The sequence below is a fragment of the Eleginops maclovinus genome, chromosome 11 (assembly GCF_036324505.1).
Source record: "Eleginops maclovinus isolate JMC-PN-2008 ecotype Puerto Natales chromosome 11, JC_Emac_rtc_rv5, whole genome shotgun sequence".
NCBI lineage: Eukaryota > Metazoa > Chordata > Actinopteri > Perciformes > Eleginopidae > Eleginops > Eleginops maclovinus.
The window spans coordinates 19517439-19538419 of NC_086359.1; the positions used below are offsets into that span (position 1 = coordinate 19517439).

The 20981-nt window shown below is 40.2% G+C and overlaps 2 protein-coding genes and 1 non-coding gene across 6 annotated transcripts in view; 1 reads left to right on the plus strand and 2 right to left on the minus strand.

Annotated features, from left to right (window-relative positions):
• Nucleotides 1–364: 364 nt before the first annotated feature.
• timm22 (translocase of inner mitochondrial membrane 22 homolog (yeast)) lies at nucleotides 365–3439 on the minus strand. The gene is made up of 4 exons (XM_063894537.1): nucleotides 3164–3439; nucleotides 2106–2302; nucleotides 921–993; nucleotides 365–830 (listed from the first exon to the last, which is right to left on the minus strand). Exons 1-4 carry the CDS (start codon nucleotides 3420–3422, stop codon nucleotides 754–756), a joined length of 606 nt encoding a protein of 201 aa, XP_063750607.1. The 5' UTR covers nucleotides 3423–3439; the 3' UTR covers nucleotides 365–753.
• LOC134872822 (U6 spliceosomal RNA) lies at nucleotides 1463–1570 on the minus strand. The gene has a single exon (XR_010166869.1). It is a non-coding gene; the product is annotated as a U6 spliceosomal RNA (small nuclear RNA).
• Nucleotides 3440–4071: 632 nt separating the features above from the next.
• The window catches only part of specc1 (sperm antigen with calponin homology and coiled-coil domains 1), a 74746-nt gene continuing 57836 nt past the window's right edge, over nucleotides 4072–20981 (plus strand). The window contains exons 1-3 of one of the 4 annotated variants that reach the window (XM_063894531.1): nucleotides 4072–4184; nucleotides 20389–20573; nucleotides 20683–20818. In XM_063894531.1, the coding sequence (XP_063750601.1) occupies nucleotides 20412–20573; nucleotides 20683–20818 (298 nt within the window). In that variant the 5' untranslated portion in view covers nucleotides 4072–4184; nucleotides 20389–20411. Of the gene's footprint in view, nucleotides 4185–13847; nucleotides 13947–17262; nucleotides 17375–20388; nucleotides 20574–20682; nucleotides 20819–20981 lie in introns of those variants that run through there. The other 3 variants (XM_063894532.1, XM_063894533.1, XM_063894535.1) reach the window with 3 other exon arrangements.

Below are 20981 nucleotides of genomic sequence, written 5' to 3' on the forward strand. Positions count from 1 at the left end.
CTACTGAGCTGTTAAGCAATATTCTGCACTATTAAATTGAAATAAGGTTTTCTCAAAAAGCAAAACGTTATACTGTAACCAGCCTGACATTTTGAAATCCCACAATCCAATAATTTAGAACTAAAAGATGCGATTTTCTCTGAACACATCTGCACCAGATTTATAAATAGTTCACTCCAGGCTCTATGGGGTCTGGAAGGGAAAACCCAAAAATGTTGTCTGTCAACTCAAGTATATACACATTTACTATAAACATATTAACACATATTATATACATTCAAACTTGTATCAAGACTATAATTAAAAGCCAATTTTAGATTTCTGTATTTGTGGACACTTTTAAACTTCAAGAAAAAAGGTCTCATCAAGTTAACAAAAACATGTTTAATATAAATAATCTGGATCTGGGTTAGTTACACAGAACACACATCACATTAATTAAGTTTAATGAGTCTGAATCAAGGTGGTCCTGACTCAGAGTGAAGAGGAAATATGTTCAACATTTTCATTATATCTTCCACATATAGGCAGATCCACTCTGCTCACTGTCCAGAGGGTGTAGCTGATGTGTCTGTAGTAACACAGGGATGTTTCAGCCCATTGTGCACAGGAACAGGAACCCTCACTTCCCCAAAAATACATTACTTCTGCTTTCTCAGCTGTCCTCCAAGTGAGGGTAAATATTCACCAGTTGGATTCCTCTCAGGGCTCGTCCACACTCGCATCATTTAAGTCTGTACACTGTTGAGTGATTCACCGTAAATAATATTCAATGGCAGCGGAGAATGCAGCGAAGCCTCCGCATCCCAGCACCCCGGCCTTCAGACCAGCTACACAACAGGGAAAGAATACATGTGAGGACAACATAAATATACTGCCTTTAATTAAAAACATCTATGTAAATGTACCAGGTCACATACCACGGAATCCAATGGCTCCTCCGGTTACACAGCCGCTGTACACTGCGTTCTTCCAGTCAGAGACTCCTCTGTGCTGCGAATGAAAACAGACAGGACAGAAGTTACAGTCACTGTGCATTGTAAGACAGAGGGGATAAACCAGTTGGCATGCTGCTGAATCTGAAAAAAAGCTGTTTAGCACTAGAGGGCGCTGCAAGACCATTTTAAGAGAGGTTAAAAAGGAAAAACCACTGAACATCCCATAACATCGTAACAATGTTACATTACTACAATAATAATTTGCAAAGGAATTTCCTTGATAGTCAATGCTTTTAAAATTGTGCCATTAGAGAAGCCAATGAGTACATGAAGCCTTGTCACAGGATGCCTGTGCATTTTTTTTTTTTTTACAACACAGTTTCCCTCAGTTTTTTGCCCTTCATCGTCATTAATATGATGTTGGCATATTGAAAGTTCTTCACTTGTTTACTGATACACATTGTTGACCACAGTTTATGCATGTTGTCCTTTTGGGTGCTGGGATGTAAAACATGTTTTTTTTTTTAAATGAGGAACACTTCACGAATTTGCGTGTCATCCTTGCGCAGGGGCCATGCTAATCTTCTCTGTATCGTTCCAATGTGCTTTCGAAATAACACCTAAAACATGTTTTTAAACTTCCATTCCATTTTATACGACCCAGCCTTGTAGTCATTTCAATTCAGATACTCAAACACATTAGTCTGTTTATTCCCTGTTTTGCTAGAGCATGAGGGACAATCTGAAATCCTTATTTATACTTTGTTTTGAGCTCCGGTAAGACATACTGCTCCATACGTTTTTTTGAGAGCAATGTAAAAACAATGTTATCTGATTTGATTCTCTAAATCATATCACGCAGTCAACAGGTGTGTGGTATGGTGTTGTTTTGTTGACGAGATTGAATTGAATGTCCTGTTTTAAGCCATGTTGTGAAGCTGTGTGGTTATACATCATGAGTATGTCATCCCACCATCATTGGTCGCACATAGCGCTAACCGGACTGTATTTATGTAGCGTTATTCTAGTTTTTGCAACCTCTCAAAGCGCTTTTACATCCCATGTCACCATTTACCTATTCTCACACACATTCATAAAGAGGCAGAGGCTGATAAACACACAGAACCACAACACCGGATGATCCCCTCAACTTGCTGTGGGACTTACTGATTCTATGATGCACTCTGTGCAGGAGAACATGGCACCAACGATGGCAAAGTTCTTTGCGTACGACATCCCTCTCTGTCCCATGTCTTTGAGGACTTCTCGTGCTGTTGGAGTTTTCAGAGGGTCTTTGGGGTCAAAACCAACATTGGTATCGATGCCAGCAGTAAAAACACCAAAAGCTCCACCGAGGACAAAACCTGTGGGGAGGTACAAAAAAATGAAATGAGTGTCCGCAGCACATTAAATCGCAACAATATTAACAGGCGTGTGTTTTATGTATAAAGATACACTGTGTGTGATGTGTTTCTTGCCTGTTTTGTTATTAACTTTGACGAGTAATAACATAACGATTGTATTCGTTTAAATAGTGGATGACTGAAAAAACCTTTTACACTCCCTTCTTCTCCTGCACTGTAACTTCGTTTCATGCATTAAGTTGTCATTTTGTTTCATAGAAACTTGTAAAAATAAATGAGAAGCTGGCACAGAACCACATAGTGTTGTGTGTCTGTAATACAAGATATAGCTAACTCAACTATAAATAATGATGTTATTATAGGTTAAGCTAACCAGGAGTGTAATACTTATACTACTAACTTGGACTTATAACTTCTCACTGTACAAGTACTCTACACTTTTTTTTATTTCTAATTGTGTGAAATACTTGTTTTACATGCTGCTGTAACGAAAACATTTCCCAATTTTGGATCAATAAAGTATATCTTATTAGGTAATAATAAATAAACTCACCCTTCACCAGCTACACCATTAAAACGATACATATGCATCAGTAATTATAATACAATAATTAAATATACAGTACATGACTCTGAAATGGAATGCACTTCATAATCAACACTTTACTTTTGGTACACTGGGTATATTTTGATGCAAATGCTGTTGTAGATTTACATAATAATATTTTGAATGCAGGACTTGTACCCGAATATTTTTAAACTGTAATTTTGCCAATGAGTTCTTTTTTCACCGGCTCCACTTCTGGAACCCACGCACATACTGACCAGTTATCTTAATTTGAACGTGGTGTCTTTGCTTACCTCCAACACAGGCCAGGACAGCCTTGAATGTGCAGCTCTCCATTCCCCTCTCGATCATCTTCTGCTCGTCGCTTTTGAAAGGCATCGGCAGCCCCCCGATGATGCCGGGGCTCAACTCTTTCACGGCCCTCTTGTCCCCGATGAGATGCTCCAGGATCATGCTGTACTGAATCGGCGGGCTGTCCATACCCGGACCAGCCGAAGCTGGATCTTGTAAGTCAGAGGCAGCGGCTCCAGCGGCACCCATGGAGGCAGCCATGTTTTCAATGACAGAGCCGCTGTAAGTAAATGTAGTCAAAGATGAGCGGTGGCAGATTCGTTACATATGTAATGCTTGACGTCTAAAAACTGAAAGAGTTAGGATACAGTTCCAGCACATATTTTTTAATTAATGACGGCAAATCATAAATTGAGCTTTTAACGTTCTAGCTTTTTTCTCTCATGAGAATATTGTTTTTAAATCGAGCCAGCACATTCGACACAAAGTCAATCCATGTAACGTCAATCTATCATACATTGATTCTATCTTCATGAAACTCTAAGGTTATTATGGAGGATGTAGCTTGTTTTTTGTTGGATTATATATGTTATACATGTACTTCAGACATTGGTCCATAGCCTAGGGTTTAAATCTTATAATAGAAACACATATTATCCATCCAATAATGTCTCGTGTGTCAGACAGGTGTTGTACTCATGACATGTACATAAATATGTACATATTATCATGTACATCATTGTTGTACATACATGACTGGCTTTACACGAAGATACGTGGACTGTCTCAAAAGTGTTCTTGAACTATTTTTAAAGCGAATGACTTGATCAAGGGACAGACTACATTTCCCAGAAATCTACGCGAGGAGCAATGCGCCAAACTGGCTTCACGCGCTCCACCTACCGGTTCCTTGAGCACTGGCGGATGGTGACACTTCATGACTCCCGTGCGCGAGGCGGCGGCGGCAGAAGCAGCAGCATCCTGATCAAACAACAGCAGCAGCTCCGCCGTAACACTGCCCAGGTGAGACTAAGCTAGTTGCTAATTATCTTTCATTTATGACAGTCTACTGCATTTATTCCTGTTTTCACCATTTTGCTGAGTGAACATGTGTAAACTTTACCGTTAACGCTTTTGACGTGCGACATTACCGAAGCTGTCACAGAGTCGCTCGGTGTCTTTGGTCAGTTGAGAGAAAAAACAAAATGACTTTGATGACAGCTTGATTGTTAGCAGCACTTACAGTCACAGGATGGCTATGTTCCTTTAATTTAATGACTCAGTCTTTCTGAAGCGGACGTGTCTTCCTACGACAACGACTGCCATGAAATGAGCCAAAGGACAGGTTGTTTGCATGGTAATTAAACGTGTCACTGTTTGACATGTTAGGCAAATAGGTAGAATTTCATGGGCGCCTACAACACGTCGTTTTACATCGTCCTGAATGGTTCCGTGTGCTCTTTATTGTTGCACCATGCCAAGTCGTGAGTTCAATAGGATTCTTGCTCGACCATTACACCCCATTTGCCTAAATGTAAACATCCCTTACCATAAGCTCAATTCTGTTTCCACCTTGGTTATAACATTCAACAGTTATAATATTTCTGTTGCTAAGGGATGTCTGCTAGTGTAATGTTTATGTCATTCATCAGAACACCCAGAAAGTTCTATAACAGTTTAACTTTTTAATGTGTTATCTTCTAATCTTAATTCCCATCATGAAAGTCTGAATGCTGCTTCAAAGCCTTTTCCACACAGCCAGGATTAGTTCTATTTACAGGGTCGGCATTTATTTATTTATTATTTTGTAAGCCAAATAATAATTCATTAAACATCGCATCCAAAAATAAAAAGAACAAACGTATGGCCTATCCAATGTGGGAGGTTTTTTTTACTAGTAAAAAGTACCCTTAGATGCTAGAAAACCCAACTTCACACCAGAAATACAGAGATGATATCAGTGCCGAAAATGTGGACTAACTCAAACATTTTTAACAATTCAAATATTAACTTTTTACATTAAATTGCAAACATTTGTATAAATGAAGATGTTCTTCTCAGAGCTTTATGTGTGGTACACTGTCAGCTTCTCTATAGAGGTTATTATAATTAAATTCCCCGAATAAACATGCAAATGTGCCAATTAATCTCCCAATTTAGCTGCACTGCTAAGGCTTTCCTGTGAATGTACACTTCACATTTGCTGCCAATGGAAAGTTGCATTTGGAGGGACTGCAGTGCGCTGCAAGCAGTCCATCCAAATGCAGCAGTACAAATGGCGGATCTTCACATGATCCGCCATTTGTTCCTCATTACACCAGTACCATGTGAAGCAGTCAAACAAGGCCTTCTTGTTGTTAGTGTAGTTGTTTTTGAAAGGTGGTTGTTTTTGTGTTTAATAGGTCCTTAAATGCTTCATTAAAGCAAACTTTCCTGACTAAGCTCCTGTGTAAAATTCTCACCTAACACTTACTTGAAACTCACATAACTGAGGTGTTATAGAAAGTACTTTATAAAATTGTAAAACTTAAATAATTAACTTATAGTAATCTATTTGGGCCATTTATTTGTATGTATTTTGTGCAGCATAATTGGATATTTCTGTAGTGACCAAAGGGAAAGTGAAATACCCTAATTGCAGAGCCTACGTTTTCGTCTCGTGTTTATAGAAGAGACCAGCCTTGCAGTGGAATTGGCATGCGTCCCTAGGGATAAACCAAATGGGCAACAAATGACAGATTTCACTTTCTTCTGTTCCCTTTGATTACGCCAGTTGAATGGAGAGTTAAAAATGAGTCATTTATGGGGCAGTACATTTGAAAGTTGTTTGTACATAATTATACTCTTTGTTTTTTCTCATGGTCAACCATCCAAGAATGGGAAACAGTTTGAAATCGGTCTTTTGAATGACTTTAGGATAGAATAAGCCAGATACAAAACGGACCAAAGGTGACTTCTTGTAATGAGGGGAAGTCAGACACTGAGCAGAGTGGATACATGCTTCACATTTTCAATCCTTCAGTTTGAATTTGTTTTTGATTTCATGACTGTGTGTGTCAAAGGCAGAACCCTCTCTTACTGTGTCGTTGTAGAGCTGAAGCAGTGGATCTCCTTGTTATTTTTCTATAGCTGTTTTCCCTTCCCAGTTCAAGCTTCTGTCATTGGCTTGCTATTTATAGCCAGAGGTTATGTGGGGAGCATCCATGTCCGTTGTACAGCAGTGGTATTGCTTGTTTTGTTCGGAATAAGAAATACCTGGTGATCTCCTTGATCACGCTGCTCAATGGGAACAATTCAATATAGAAATGTGTGACTCTCTAAGGGAAATGCAAGATCACTTGTCATTGCTGTCACACACACTCAGGAATATCTCCTACCCGTGGTGCTGTCCTGGATTCACTTTTGATACCTTGAGACTGTGAGTAGGAAATTAGTATCAGCACTGGAGTCTTTCATCCACTTGCTGTATGTACTATGAAATGAGTCAGGGTGGGGGCAGGGTTACAACATTAAGAGTGACCTTGTCCAGCTGTGGTAAGATGTGTGAAAGGCAGATTGCAGGGATGGAATCCTTTTCACTAATTCAGACGCTGAAAGGCTTAAGGCACTGCATAAATACTCGGTATAGGAAGAGATATCTCCGTAATGATGACAAATAGGATCAAAATACCTTTTTAATACAAGACATTTTAACTATCATAGGCAGAAATAATGAAATAAATGATGGCTGAGTTCCATCTTTAATTTCATGTTTCTGGTATTGTGTGTGCTTGCTCACTGTTACCGTCAATGAACCCATGAAAGGAATGGAGCCATGCTTACTGTTAATCGTAGAGAAAACACCTGTTCTTTCCCTACTATGACCGTCAATATGTATGCAAAGCCTGCTGAATGTAAACTTGACGATCTGGGTCTCATACTCACAGGATGGAGGAAAATGCACACATTGTTAAAAATCATCAAGTGCTTATAACTTATGAGTTTATGAAAACTGAAGAAGTACAATCATTTTCACCTCCAAATATGTGGACAAACTAACCTTGAATTTATTTAATCCAAAAAGTTCTGATCAGGCATTTAAGATAACATCATGACATGTATATTTATACAAGTCCTTACTTTTAAAGAGTATGAGCCCCTTTATTTCTGCTCGGCAATACCACATTATTAGAAAATGCATCTTGGGGTTGAAGCAATATACAGTATGTGTCAGGGTGGGTTTATTAAACCGTTGTGAGTGACAGGGTCATATACGTGTCCCAAATATCATAAGCATCATTTTTACTTACTGTGATATTTCCTCTTTAGTATTGACAAGCGGCAGTTTGAGTTAGAAAAGTCTTTATCTCTAAACAAGCGCATGAGTAGACAGTGAACTTCCTTGCGTATGCTGTCAGAGCAGAGCAGTTTGTGGAGCCTGTGCAGGTCATCGAGTGCGCTGGTTCATAAAGGGATCCACAAAGCAACAATTTTTCCTGGTACATTTTTTCAGGTAAAACCTTTAAGAATGAACGGTCCAATGCAATGTGTTGCATAGGAGGCAAGTTGTCTTCTCGCCTTTTCAATGTTTTTAAAGGAGTGGGACTAACAGAGTGACATCACAACAACTGAGGCAATTCATGCACAAACAGTAGCCTAAATACTTGTTTTGTGCTCTGAGGTTAGCACTCTTTGCCTCCATGTTACCCTTTAATTTATATTTTATATCTCTCAATGTTGACCCTTTTTTTTGTAACAGAATATGTTCTCACCCTCTTCATTATGAGGATCCTAGGAAAATATGGACAAAAACACATTTCTCTTTCCCACTCTTAACCATTCAGGGAAAATGTAGTGTATACCAAAGTACAGTGCATGACCCTAGCAGAGAGTTGTTATCCGTCCTCGAGAGGCGAGGTCTAGTCTGCAGTTGGAGTGGCACATCCTTAACTGCAGTGCAGGAGGCTTTAATTGAGGAGATAAGAGGAGATGGACTGATGGGAGCAGGAATGAGCGCTGCATTCAGTCAGTTGAATAAATAAAAGCAGCCCTGTTTCTGACAGAAAGTGAGGCTGCTCAGTATTCTGTCCGCATGTTCATGCAGATATTTTGCCTAATATTTAAACTCAATGCTTTTGCCTCGCAAAGACACAGATGGCTCCCAGCCTGTGCAGCTTTGCCAGGATCCCTTCCCTCAGCTTTCTTCTAAAGGGCCATCTACCAAGACGCCAGTGCAGAAAAACAAACTGTGTATTGTGAAGTAAGGTAACGGCCAATTGTCTTTTTCCTCTGGGTACATTTTTTTAACATCCAGGAAACAGGCTGCATACTTCACAAGCATCACAGTCTAACTCACTGGCTCCAAGGAATGCTTTCTGGGTCATCTGGACTGAGGTAGAGCAGAGAATAGAGATGGCCTTTTAATGTGGTTGACTTCTTTTGCTTCCCCTTTGTCCAAAGAGCAAGATAGTGTCCTTCAGAACAGATGAGCAGATAATAGAGAGGTGGATCATTTGTAAATATACCATTCAGCTAAACAGGAAGAGCAAGTTTACAATTGTGACGTTTAAACATGCGTGGGGAGTGTATTTATAATGTTGGCCTGAAAAAGGTCTGACCTATTGTTATCTCTTTGTTGTCTCATCCCACAGTACAGGTTACATTGAACACACCCACAGCTCACATCAAATAGCTGTCATGCCACAAGTCTGTTTAGCCTATTGTTGCAAAGCTCGAAGCAGAGAGCAGTGAGTGCTCCTGTTAGGTTGGACAGTTATACTATTCATTTGCACCGACACTATGATGTTCCATTGTGGAAAATCAGTGGGCTCTCTCTGACAAGGTAGTTTTCTTTTTATTGCCCTGCAGTTCTCATGGACGCTATGCTAATGTGTCTATGGAAATACGCCCACTCGCTGTATATGCAGCCAGCAAGGCAGGCAGGAAAACAGATGAAGTTTCTGCAATGTGGCTTAGACTGTTTATCAGACAAGAACTTTGACACCACCAGAGCAGGAAGTGTGGCCCAAGAGGGAGCCAGGCTCTGAGAAAGATGAAATATTCAAGAAGAATATCTATAATCAGCTCCCATTACTGTACGCCTGGTGAACACAGGATAGACGTTTTTGGGACAAGGTGGGCACATTTCAAATCTTGAGAAATTCATGGTTTCACTGTGCCAAAACTACAGCATTTGGTCCACATTTTATGAAGAAATACATTTTGTTTATGTCCATTTAATCAATGTATTCCACACCATTCAGCAATACCAATAACAGCACATGTACACAAATTAGACTTTGTGCTTTTTGTTTTGCCTTTGTGAAGTAGACCATTGGATGTCTGAAATATCAAGGACATTTGAAACTTTTTCAGACATTTTATCAACAAAACTTTGAATGGATACAATAATTGGCCGTTTTACTCTCATGAAACATCTGTTGCTACCCTAGATGACTTCTCGTTTTTATAATCTTATAATGGCGTTTTATGATAGCCCAATTTATTGTATTAGTCCCTGTCACTGTAATGGCTTTGCCTATGGGTCGTTTTGTATTATGAAACAGAAAACTATAGCATACAAACCAGAATAACTGGTATAGAAGTTAGTGATCATTCAGGGCATCAAGTTTAACGGTTCATTTTAGTACATGATAGGAAGAAATTGCTAAATTATTTATTTCAGAACATAATCAAAGAGTTGAATAATATATCAGAAGTCTGAATGCTGAATATAACTTCCTTACCCTTATAACAACTGTCAAAAAAAATGAGTCAGCATCTCCCGTTTATTCCAATTTTCTGAAAGTTTGAGAACTGCTGTAAAAGCCCAAACAGTCGGGCCAACCACCTATTTATCTGAGATCAAAGGAAATCCTGTGTCAGCCGCTTCCTCTCTTGCTCTGCTTTCTTCTCTTCTCTCTTTGAATGTAACGAAGCTGACTCAAGCAGCGGCTCTCCTCTTTAGGCCGTTCCATATTCAAATGCTGAGTAGTTTTTCTGTGTTTTGGTTTGGTTAGTTATGTATCTTACTAAAGGCTTAGGGGGGGTTAATCTGTCTAGCAATAGGGCACATTGAATCAAAGTCTCCAGACAAAGGCAGCTTGTACAATAATCATTAGCCTTAAGCTCCTTAAGCATACATACCACTTGTGAACTATTGCATCCTTGCTTTATGTTAAGGCTTCTCTATTCCCAGGAGTGCCATTTAGACTGTTTATAATGGTTTGATATTTATACAGCTGTAGGCATTTACACTTTGCTCTTGCTCAAATAGCTACTGACTGCAGAAAATGTCACACATTTGCTGCATTGTTATGGTGCGAAACTAGGCTGCAACTTCCTCAATATTGCTTTTGGAATTAGAGTTTTCTCCTGTTGCGTACTAGTTTCAGATCCCTGCAGACTAAAGGGGAAACCCAGAGGGAGAGCAGAGACCGGCGCACAGCATGGGACAAACACTAATCCCACAATCTTCCTGTTTCATTCTGGCTCAGATAATGACTTTGCACACACATCTTCCCCAGACCCAGGTGCGGTACAGATGCCTCAGAGTTGCCTACGTGGCCAGGCTCCGTTAATACATTAATTGCAACAGTAATCTATTCTCTTAGCTCTAATGCAGATGTTGGTCAGATGTACAACTGCTGTTATGTTAGTGTAATATCAGTAGCAGCAGTAGCAACATATCTATATCACACCGAAGCAACAGAAAGATAATATCTGTCCTGCTCCTCGTTGTTATACGTTGATCTGCAATATTTCCACACATTATGGTCGGTATCCCGTTACATTATAGTTCAACCCAGAATAATACTGAAGGCACAAATAACAACAGGCTAAATTGTAATGCCTTAAATCAATGTATGTTTTAATCTGATTCTTGCAGAGCTTCTAAATGTAAAAAAGCATTCACCCTCGGATACAGTAATATCATGAAATATAAAACGGGTTGATAAAATAAAACAGTTTGTCTTGTTCCAGAGCCAGTTCATCTAAATCTTATATATTTTAAAATGTGAAATAACAGGCTACTATAAATGTTCACCATGCATAGTCCACAACTGAATCCTCTTAGTGATGCTCAAAGGGAAAGAAAGCTCTGACAGTGAGAACTTTATTTTATGCAGTTGAGTAGAGCTTTACAACATGCATTTTTTTGATACATGGGTTTAACATCTTGAAAATGGGAAACCATTCAGAATGCTTTAGTTCACTGAATATGTAATCCAGAGCTACATAACAGGAAGGCTTGTTTAATTGTTTGTGTATTTAATGGGAAGCACATAGCATAGTGCCACATACCACATCAAGAGCTAATAGTATAGAGCCAAAACATTAGTGTCCAGATGCTTCTAAATCCTGAATCCTGTGTTTGGAGCTGTCTTCATGTTAAATAGTTTGTAAAAATGTAGTTTGAATTCAAGTTTGTAGTCCTACAGTATCTTGCAAAAGGGACACTGGCATTCTTTCAGCGTTTTAGTCTGTGTGTGCGCATCATGGCAACATGTGCTACTGGAGACGCAAGCAGGAAGTACAGCAAAGCTATTTTGAGTATTTGCCAGGATTATGTCACCGCGATAACATCGATGCATTATACATACATGAAACTCTACAGGTGTTGACTTCATAATAAAGATGGCTGTGGTTTGAGCAATGGTGATGGAAGTAGTGGGGAAAGGAAGTAGAGCGGGAGCACCTGCCTCACCCCAGCTTTACACCCGTGGCCTGATTTGGTTGCAGAATTGTCTCAAGTTACAATCAATGCTAATTCTATGAGAGTAGGCTCTACTTTCAATGATCATGGAAAAAGCCATATTATAAGCAATACACTCAACATCTTTGCACATTTAACATTTCTTTTCACATCCTTTGCGACAGTGTTGTGTCTGTGCGGAGAGTCTGACTCAGTGCTTTTTCCTGAGGATGGAGGGAGGAAAAAGGAAGCGAATGAGAAGCATGCACTGCGTAGGAGCTTCAGTTTGTCTGCTGCCACCTCACCTAGTGAGCATCCAGCCACATTGCTCTATGTTCCATCATTATTTATTAACGTTTGGCCTATTACACACTCCAGGGGTAGCTGTATCCTGTTTCCCTATTCACACTTGGTCTAAGTGTTCAGTTATTATATATGCAAAGGGTCTTGGCAGTATTGAAGCTTATTCCAGTTGTAAATTCCTAGAAATGTCATCAAACATGAGTTGATTTAATGGCTGAGATGAGAAATGGTGAAGATGAGTGTACTGCACATTTCTGGTCTCTAGTGGCTTTTCCTCCTAGTTTATGCGCTAGATTCTATATTAGGAAACTTATACAGAGAACACCAGTTTAAAAGTCACATGCTCTTTGCTGCAATGGTGAAAGATAAAAGTGGTTTAGGTCACCCTATTCTAAGACTTTCCTCTAGCATCAAAGTCAGGGTGGGGAGAAAGTAATCCGGCATGCATTTTATTGAAATGTCTTGACAGCTATTGCATGGCCTGCTGTCTTTTTCACATTTCTACCATGCTCACCATGCCAAAAATATGTTGTTCAGCAGTGCATCCATCGATACAGGCAGGCTAGAATAGTAAACAAAGTCATGTTTGTCTGCTATACCTATACAGATGGCTTTCATTTCCCATATTAGAAGAAACATGAATCAAAACAGTGGTTGAACAATGACAGGAACAGTGCAATGTGTTGACAGCATTCAGCAAGGCTGCAATAAGGTAGTGGTAACATTACACAGCATAGTTAAAAGCATATATATATCATATCACAATCCAAATCTGTATCAGCAGGATGTGATTCTGAACTGTTTCTCAACCCTTTTGCAGCGCCCTTTTAAAAAATCTGTTTTTGTGGTTGTGTAGGGGTGTGGTCAGTCCAAGTTCCTCTGTTTACCACTTGCCACAAACTGAAGCCTGTTTCATCGCGTACCAGAGACCAGCAGCTTTCTAACTCACATGCTCTGCAGCCTTGGCATACCTTACGTTGTGCGGGATCCAAATTAGACCAGTATGGTAGAGCAAGAAATGCAGACCCCTCCACAAGTGATCCACCCTCACATCAAGAAGTGTTTCTCAGACAAAGAGTGACTTTGTGTTGATAGCTGGTGTTTATGCCCAGCCTACAGACCACTTTGGAATTGAAGAGCTCATAACAATGTGATAAATCAATCTTTATTTTTCAGACTCTAGAAAGTCAGACATGTTTTATTACTGAAGCAGCGCGTCGTCGCTTTACACGGCTGTGTTTTTTCAAACTAAGAACACAGTTGAACAGAGTTCTGTCTCAGCCACAAGCCATAAACACACATGGTGCCAGGTTAAATCAGATTTCAATCCACTGTTTTGAGAACAAAGTGCAGACACCTGCATTTCTAACAAAACGGTGAAGGGCTCTGTGATTATTTTAAAAACAGTTACCCTTATTCATGGCTCAGTGTTCTCAAAGCCATATGTTGAATAACTCTTCCTCCTCCTCATGGTCCATTCTCCCTTACTGTGTGTTCTTCAGGAGTAAGAAAAAAGTCTGGAAAAAGTGTGAGAGGAGAAAAACATGCCATGGCTGAGACTCTGTCCCTCTCTTCCTCTTTGCATGAGAGAGAGCGAAAGAGTGGATGGCTCATACAGCACAGCGGTTGGCAGCCTGCAGTACTTCCTCATCCTGACTGCTGTATTCAGCCATTGCTTCTGAACCTTACATTTCTCCTACAGAATCTCTGCATAGAGCTCAGCAGAGGACGAATATTTTGGTCTGTTGTTCTGCTTTGGGGCATGCATGCATAGGGCAAGCTCTAGGACAGCGTCTAGTTCAGAACACGTGAGTGAACTGCACCACTCTTTACAATAAACCTTCTCTCTGACACCAATCTGTCATCAGACTCTCAATGCTAAGAGCTTAACTTTCTTAAGCTCTTTGTTGATGTATATTGATGTATGTTTATCTTCAGACCTTGTGCTACTGCATTGAAGTGAGAATGAAAGTGTTTTGGATCAATAATTAGTTTAATGAATGGAAACGTTTGAAATAGGTAAAGCTGAAGTAACTTTATATAACTAGGTTAAAAGAAAGTCACTTAGAACATCTGCTGGTGCTGTATTTTAGCCAGGTTTCTCACATTTCTGTCAACCACTGAGAATAAAAAGAATGTGGCTAAAGCTAAACTTTGCACCTGCGAAGTATTTTAGGCAGGAGGAGAGCTATTCCTCCAAGGTTTTACAACTGTGGCTAACCAGAGGAAGCTGTCTTAAGCTTCATGTTATATTACTGTACATTATAATATATAAGGCTTAGGTTGGCCTTTTTAAAGCTACCCAATGAGCCATGCAGGAAAGAGCACATGAGAGGATGTGATGACGCACAGTGACATTCAACCTAACCTCTAACTGTACATCATGTTTTGCAGTCAGGAGCTTTGGAGATGCTTCATAGTTGATTCACTCACATTGTTGCTTTTGGTAGACAGGAAGTCGACAGGAATATCATTTTTAACACATTTTAAACGCCCATGGTATAAAGAAATAGGTTCAAACGTTGCTTTGTTGTGTGTTGCATTGAATCTTTGTAATGTTGTTCTTGTTGATATACTACAGGTTATTGATTGCAGTTAAGCATCGCAGGCACACCTGAATGCACTGAGCCTGACTAAGTAATACCACAGACACTTCTTTGCATGTCTGCAGTGTCCCTTCTGATCATTGATTCTATTTTAAAGATACCTCGCTGAACAGCATGGACAGGATGTTCCTTTTCACACACACTATTGAGTGATGGGAGGTAGCCTCCACTCCGAATCCACACAACATGAATTATTGAAGAGTAGTTGGCTTGGCCTGTCCTTCACTGTAGGCCAACCAGCATTTCATTTCAGAGAACGGTCAGGACCAGACAGCTTGGATTTCCCTGTGTTTTCTGAAGCCAATTGTGGTTGTGGCAACTGTCAAGAAGCTAAGTCATGTACACATACAAGAGGGTATTCCCTCTCTGTGACACAGTGCCAGAGTCAGTACTTTGGATTTTTAACTTGTAGCAAGTGAAATAATTATTGATCTTCTTTGTGTGATAAAAAGCAAATTGTTGACTTCATCAGGTTTGTATTGGATCACAAGAGAAAGAGAGATTTCATCCAAGGCCAACATGATAACCGTTTCTCTTGAGTCATTATCTCCTTTCAGCAGTCCAGTCAAACATCAACTGTCAGAAAGAACTGGAGAACCTTCTCCCTCGTCTGCGCCATACTCAGACTTTACATTCGTCTTCCTGTTTTTGGAAGCAATATAATTAGGGCACATGACAACCCAATACTTATGACCGTGGTGACCACCAGTTATATTTGGTTTTCTAATTTAAAGCAAAATCCACATTCATCTTCTTGCCAGCCTTGTTCAAAACCACAATATCATCAACATACATGTTTGGTTTGTCAGACCATGCAAGCTAGTCCTATTCGTTGGCGGGGTCGCTTTACAGGAAGATTTCCCTTTCCTACTCCGGGTCCAGTGTTCAGCTGCTATGGGTTGCTGGGTTGCTATTTGTCAGTATGTGGGGCTGTTTATTGCTGTGTCTCTATTTTGCTATGTTTGTATCTAGGTGTATACAGTATTCTTTTACCAGCTATGAAAGCAAATATCCCCTGGGATCTAAATGAATAAATAATTCACAAAGGGATGGTATAGCTTTTGTGAGGCCGCTAAACCCGCACAAATAAGACCAAAACAACCTGTGTGATTTTAAAATCATCCTCAAAGGGTGAAATACCACGCTATGCCAATAGCTTCTATTCAAACACATTTAAATGTAGTTCAAAATGTAGCTGAACATAAAAGGTACCAATACAAAATAATGACATTTGTTAAGGGCAGTTGACTACCAATACTCTCTTTCAACTACTGTAAACAATCAAATCTGAGTGCTAAGACATAAATGTTGCAGTGTTCATTGCACTGACAATTAAATATACAGTGGGGAGAACAAATATTTGATACACTGCCGATTTAGCAGGTTTTCCCACTTACAAAGTATGCAGAAGTCTGTAATTTTTATCATAGGTACACTTCAACTGTGAGAGACGGAATCTAAAACAAAAATCCAGAAAATCACATTGTATGATTTTTAAGTAATTAATTAGCATTTTACTGCATTGACATAAGTATTTGATACATCAGAAAAACAGAACTTAGTATTTGGTACAGAAACCTTTGTTTGCAATTACAGAGATCAGATGTTTCCTGTATTTCTTGACCAGGTTTGCACACACTGCAGCAGGGATTTCGGCCCACTCCTCCATGCAGATCTTCTCCAGATCCTTCAGGTTTCGGGGCTGTCGCTGGGCAATACGGACTTTCAGCTCCCTCCAAAGACTTTCTATTGGGTTCAGGTCTGGAGACTGGCTAGGCCACTCCAGGACCTTGAGATGCTTCTTACGGAGCCACTCCTTAGTTGCCCTGGCTGTGTGTTTTGGGTCGTTGTCATGTTGGAAGACCCAGCCACGACCCATCTTCAATGCTCTTACTGAGGGAAGGAGGTTGTTGGCCAAGATCTCGCGATACATGGCCCCATCCATCCTCCCCTCAATACGGTGCAGCCGTCCTGTCCCCTTTGCAGAAAAGCATCCCAAAAGAATGACGTTTCCACCTCCATGCTTCACGGTTGGGATGCTGTTCTTGGGGTTGTACTCATCCTTCTTCTTCCTCCAAACACGGCGAGTGGAGTTTAGACCAAAAAGCTCTATTTTTGTCTCATCAGACCACATGACCTTCTCCCATTCCTCCTCTGGATCATCCAGATAGTCATTGGCAAACTTCAGACGGGCCAGGACATGCGCTGGCTTGAGCAGGGGGACCTTGCGTGCGCTGCAGGATTTTAATCCATGACGGCGTGGTGTGTTACTAATGGTTTTCTTTGAGACTGTGGTCCCAGCTCTTTCAGGTCATTGACCAGGTCCTGCCGTGTAGTTCTGGGCTGATCCCTCACCTTCTCATGATCACTGATGCCCCACGAGGTGAGATCTTGCATGGAGCCCCAGACCGAGGGAGATTGACCGTCATCTTGAACTTCTTCCATTTTCTAATAATTGCGCCAACAGTTGTTGCCTTCTCACCAAGCTGCTTGCCTATTGTCCTGTACCCCATCCCATCCTTATGTGGGGTCTACAATTTTGTCCCTGATGTCCTTACACAGCTCTCTGGCCATTGTGGAGAGGTTGGAGTCTGTTTGATTGAGTGTGTGGACAGGTCTTTCTTATACAGGTAAGGAGTTCAAACAGGTGCAGTTAATACAGGTAATGAGTGGAGAACAGGAGGGCTTCTTAAAGAAACACTAACAGGTCTGTGAGAGCCGGAATTCTTACTGGTTGGTAGGTGATCAAATACTTATGTCATGCAATAAAATGCTAATTAATTATTAATCATACAATGTGATTTTCTGGATTTTTGTTTTAGATTCCATCTCTCACAGTTGAAGAGTACCTATGATCAAAAATGTTCAGTTCTTTGTAAATAGGTAAACTAACTAAATTGGCAGGGGATCAAATACTTATTTCCTCCACTGTGTGTATATATACATATATATATATATATATATATAGTATTGTGTGTTATCCTTAGTAATGTGAAAACAATTGGCCCCCTTTTCATGCAAATTAGCATCAGTGCAAACAAAGTCAGAAAGTTGTTTGGTAACTGAAGCTTTTTTTATATCAGGTGAATGCTCAAACTCTTGTATTTTAGGATGCATTCACGGGATAAAATAAATAAAGGAAGTTTCTCTTCAAGTTGTTTTGGAAATTACATGATAAAATGAGGTTAAATCCTAGTGGCATACACTTCCCTTTCCTGTGTTAGTTGCCTCATTGGAGGCGACTTTGGCACTCCTCACAAGACTTCAGACTCAGGCTGCCTCTTAACCCTCTGATCTATGAATTAACCTCAATTGCTAAGTACATGTACACAAATAATGCAATAATATGAAACTTTTTTGGACATATTTTTTGCATTATCTTTTGTGCATCAGACCTTCCGACATATATCCGTTGCAAGAGATGAATAAGTCATTTTGCTATCTGCGGCTGCAACTCATTCTTTGTGAATGTTCTCCCCCTGTCTGTCTCTCAAAGACATTTTGGTTTCTAACTAGGACATTGCAAAGTAAGTGGAACACAGTTCTGGCTCCTGAGGATCATATCTCTGCAGAGGAATATTGAGAGGTCATATTTGCAGAATTGAGTCTTGCAGTGGTCCACACAAAAGCAAAGGAGATTACGCTACACATGTAAAGGCTTTTACTCTATAGAAGGTTTGCATTTTCTAAAGGCTGGGTTTATGTTTAAAGTTAGTTTTTTGTTCAGTTCCCTTTCATTTAAAAAAAAAAAAAATCAATATAACATCCACTGGGACATCCTCAATTTTGCCTCACTTCCTCATTTGGCATTTACTGAGATCAGAGCAAGCTGAGAGCAAAGCAGTAAGTGATACTGCATCTTTGTAAAGTGATCTAAAGAGGTAGGTCAGCCCAGCAGGCAGGCAGGAGTTAGTCACAGGATCGTGCCTGCAGAGGTCCTCGTGTCATATGATGGCAAAACAGGGAGACGCATGTTCTCAAACAAAGTGCATGCAGTGTGTTCTCAATCAGATACGCCACTAAGCATACTAAGATATCTATGTAAAATGTACCAAATTAGATATCTGTTTGGAACAACATTTTTGAATGGATCTGTACAGAACAAGGAGTTTTTATTATGCCTGTTGAATACTGTTTTGAGCACCACCAATACTTATATTTGACCGTGATTTGGATACTGCACTAGTCCATAATGCCATTTAGATCATAACATTATTTGTAACACTGCCAACAATAGGTGTATACAGGTTTGTATTGTAGCATCCTCCTCTCTGTTGTTTCACTACACATTTCAGTCACTGCAGCAAATAAAGACAAGAATTCCAGTTTAGAGCAGATGGAAAAACTGCCTTCCCAGACAGCCATGCACAGGGTTCAGTCGATTTCGTGCTTGCAGAGACTAGAGGCTATCCCCATTAGCAGCCCTGTGCCGGGAGACAGACGATCAGGTTACCCCCTCCCTGATCAATGACTCAGCCCGTCAGCTGGGAGCTTCAGAGCTCTTTACCAGTACTCACTCTCCTTGGTTAAGTGCCCTGCTACCTCCTTCCATTTCCTACAGTTTCTCTTTGCCCAGATGAGCACATTTCCTTTCTACACATGAAATGCACACCTTTTAACAGCCTTTGTGACCACATCCTGCTGAAGCTGGGAACATTAAGCCATTACTGTACTGCTTTTGAACCATATTCCTCAGAAGAATGACTGTGGTTATGGTTGTAATCACGTACTACTTGATCTCTGGAGATTGTGTTAGTCTGAGCCGCTGAACAAATCAGCAGATAAGAGATGTTGTTCTCTCTCCTCCCTCCAGCAGGAAGTGGTTTAATGCTGCTGCTACCGGAATGACCTTAGCTTCCCTCAGAGGCAACACTTTGCTGGTTTATTTTGGAACAGCCACAACATACCACTAGGCAGTGCTAACATGGCCTCCTGTTCACATAAAGCACTGCCTGTTAGTCTGGGCTTCATCTTACATATTATGTTTCAGAGCTTCAGGATGCAAGTTATGGCTTTTGCTCCAAAATAAATTAAATTGCATCTGTAGTTTATATATTCTTCTGCAGCTGTGGTATCCCTCCTAAGCTCTATTGCAAATGTATATTTTTTATTTCTTTTAAATAATGTTGGTAACCTAACTACCTTTACTATCTTAGTCTGCCACACCATTGTGAAAGAGATAATCCCTTTAAACACTTAACAATCAAACAATTTATATATATTATTATTACTTAAATACTTTTAAATGTTCATTGACTTTCTTTATAACAATGCCTCTTGTTTTTTACTATGGATGTGTACTTGTTGATTTACTTTTATTAACATGTGCTTGCCTCTTTATTTATTATCGTAGTCTACTAGCAGTGTGCCTGCACAGTTCCCTGCTGAGGGGACTAATAAAGGAGTTCTGTTGCTGTTTGAATTAATGGATGAGGCTAAAAATATAGTTAGGGTACTATTTATACAAATATTTGAATGGTAGTCGAACACAGCTTTTGCTTCTGGGGCATAGACAGGGGGGGTAATGTGGTGCTTAAAGAGAGCAACCTTAAATGAGACAATACCAAGCATCAACTATACGTAAATACTTGAGATTCAAATGTAAAAGTTTGTTTGTCAACATTTTCCTCTCTTCTCTGGACAGGTGTGGTTAGCTGACGCGCAGCCATGATGAAATCGGGCGCCACCAAGGTGGGGCTGCCTAAGTCCGGACTCCAGGAGCGGACCAAGCAGAACTCCTTGGCTTCATCCTCCTCCAACACCACCTTCACACCAATGAAGACCTCCAGATCCTCCAACACACTGGCCTCAGACCAGCGCCTCAGTAGGGTTAGTCACAAACATACATAATTATAAAACAAATTTGAGCTATTAAAAGATTGACACAAAACATTGTTATACTTGATACTCAAAGGCTGTGCTGCTGTTTGTGTTACAGCTGAAAAGAGCCAGCAGTGATGATGCCTTGACGAAGCCTACACTGGGAGCGGCTGCCTCTGGCTCCCGGATGAAAAAGACTGTAACCACTGGAGCCATCTCAGATCTGGTGGAGGCCCGACCTCGCAGCCTGTCGGGTAGGGGACTTCCTGTCTTATCCGATATCTTAATAATAATAATGACCTCGTTTCAGAGACTTGATTCGACGTAAACATTTTGAAAATCAGGAAAAGTTCTGCAATGCTCTCAAATGATGGATGTGATTCATATCTGTGTCAGAGAGAGGAGATGATCACAGTG

Coding starts and splice junctions, on each gene's coding strand:
- timm22 (XM_063894537.1), bottom strand. CDS start 3,422: ATGGCTGCCTCCATGGGTGCCGCTGGAGCCGCTGCCTCTGACTTACAA. Junction 2,303..3,163: donor TGTCCTGGCCTGTGTTGGAG/GTAAGCAAAGAC, acceptor ACCTCCCCACAG/GTTTTGTCCTCGGTGGAGCT. Junction 831..920: donor AGGAGCCATTGGATTCCGTG/GTATGTGACCTG, acceptor CCTGTTGTGTAG/CTGGTCTGAAGGCCGGGGTG.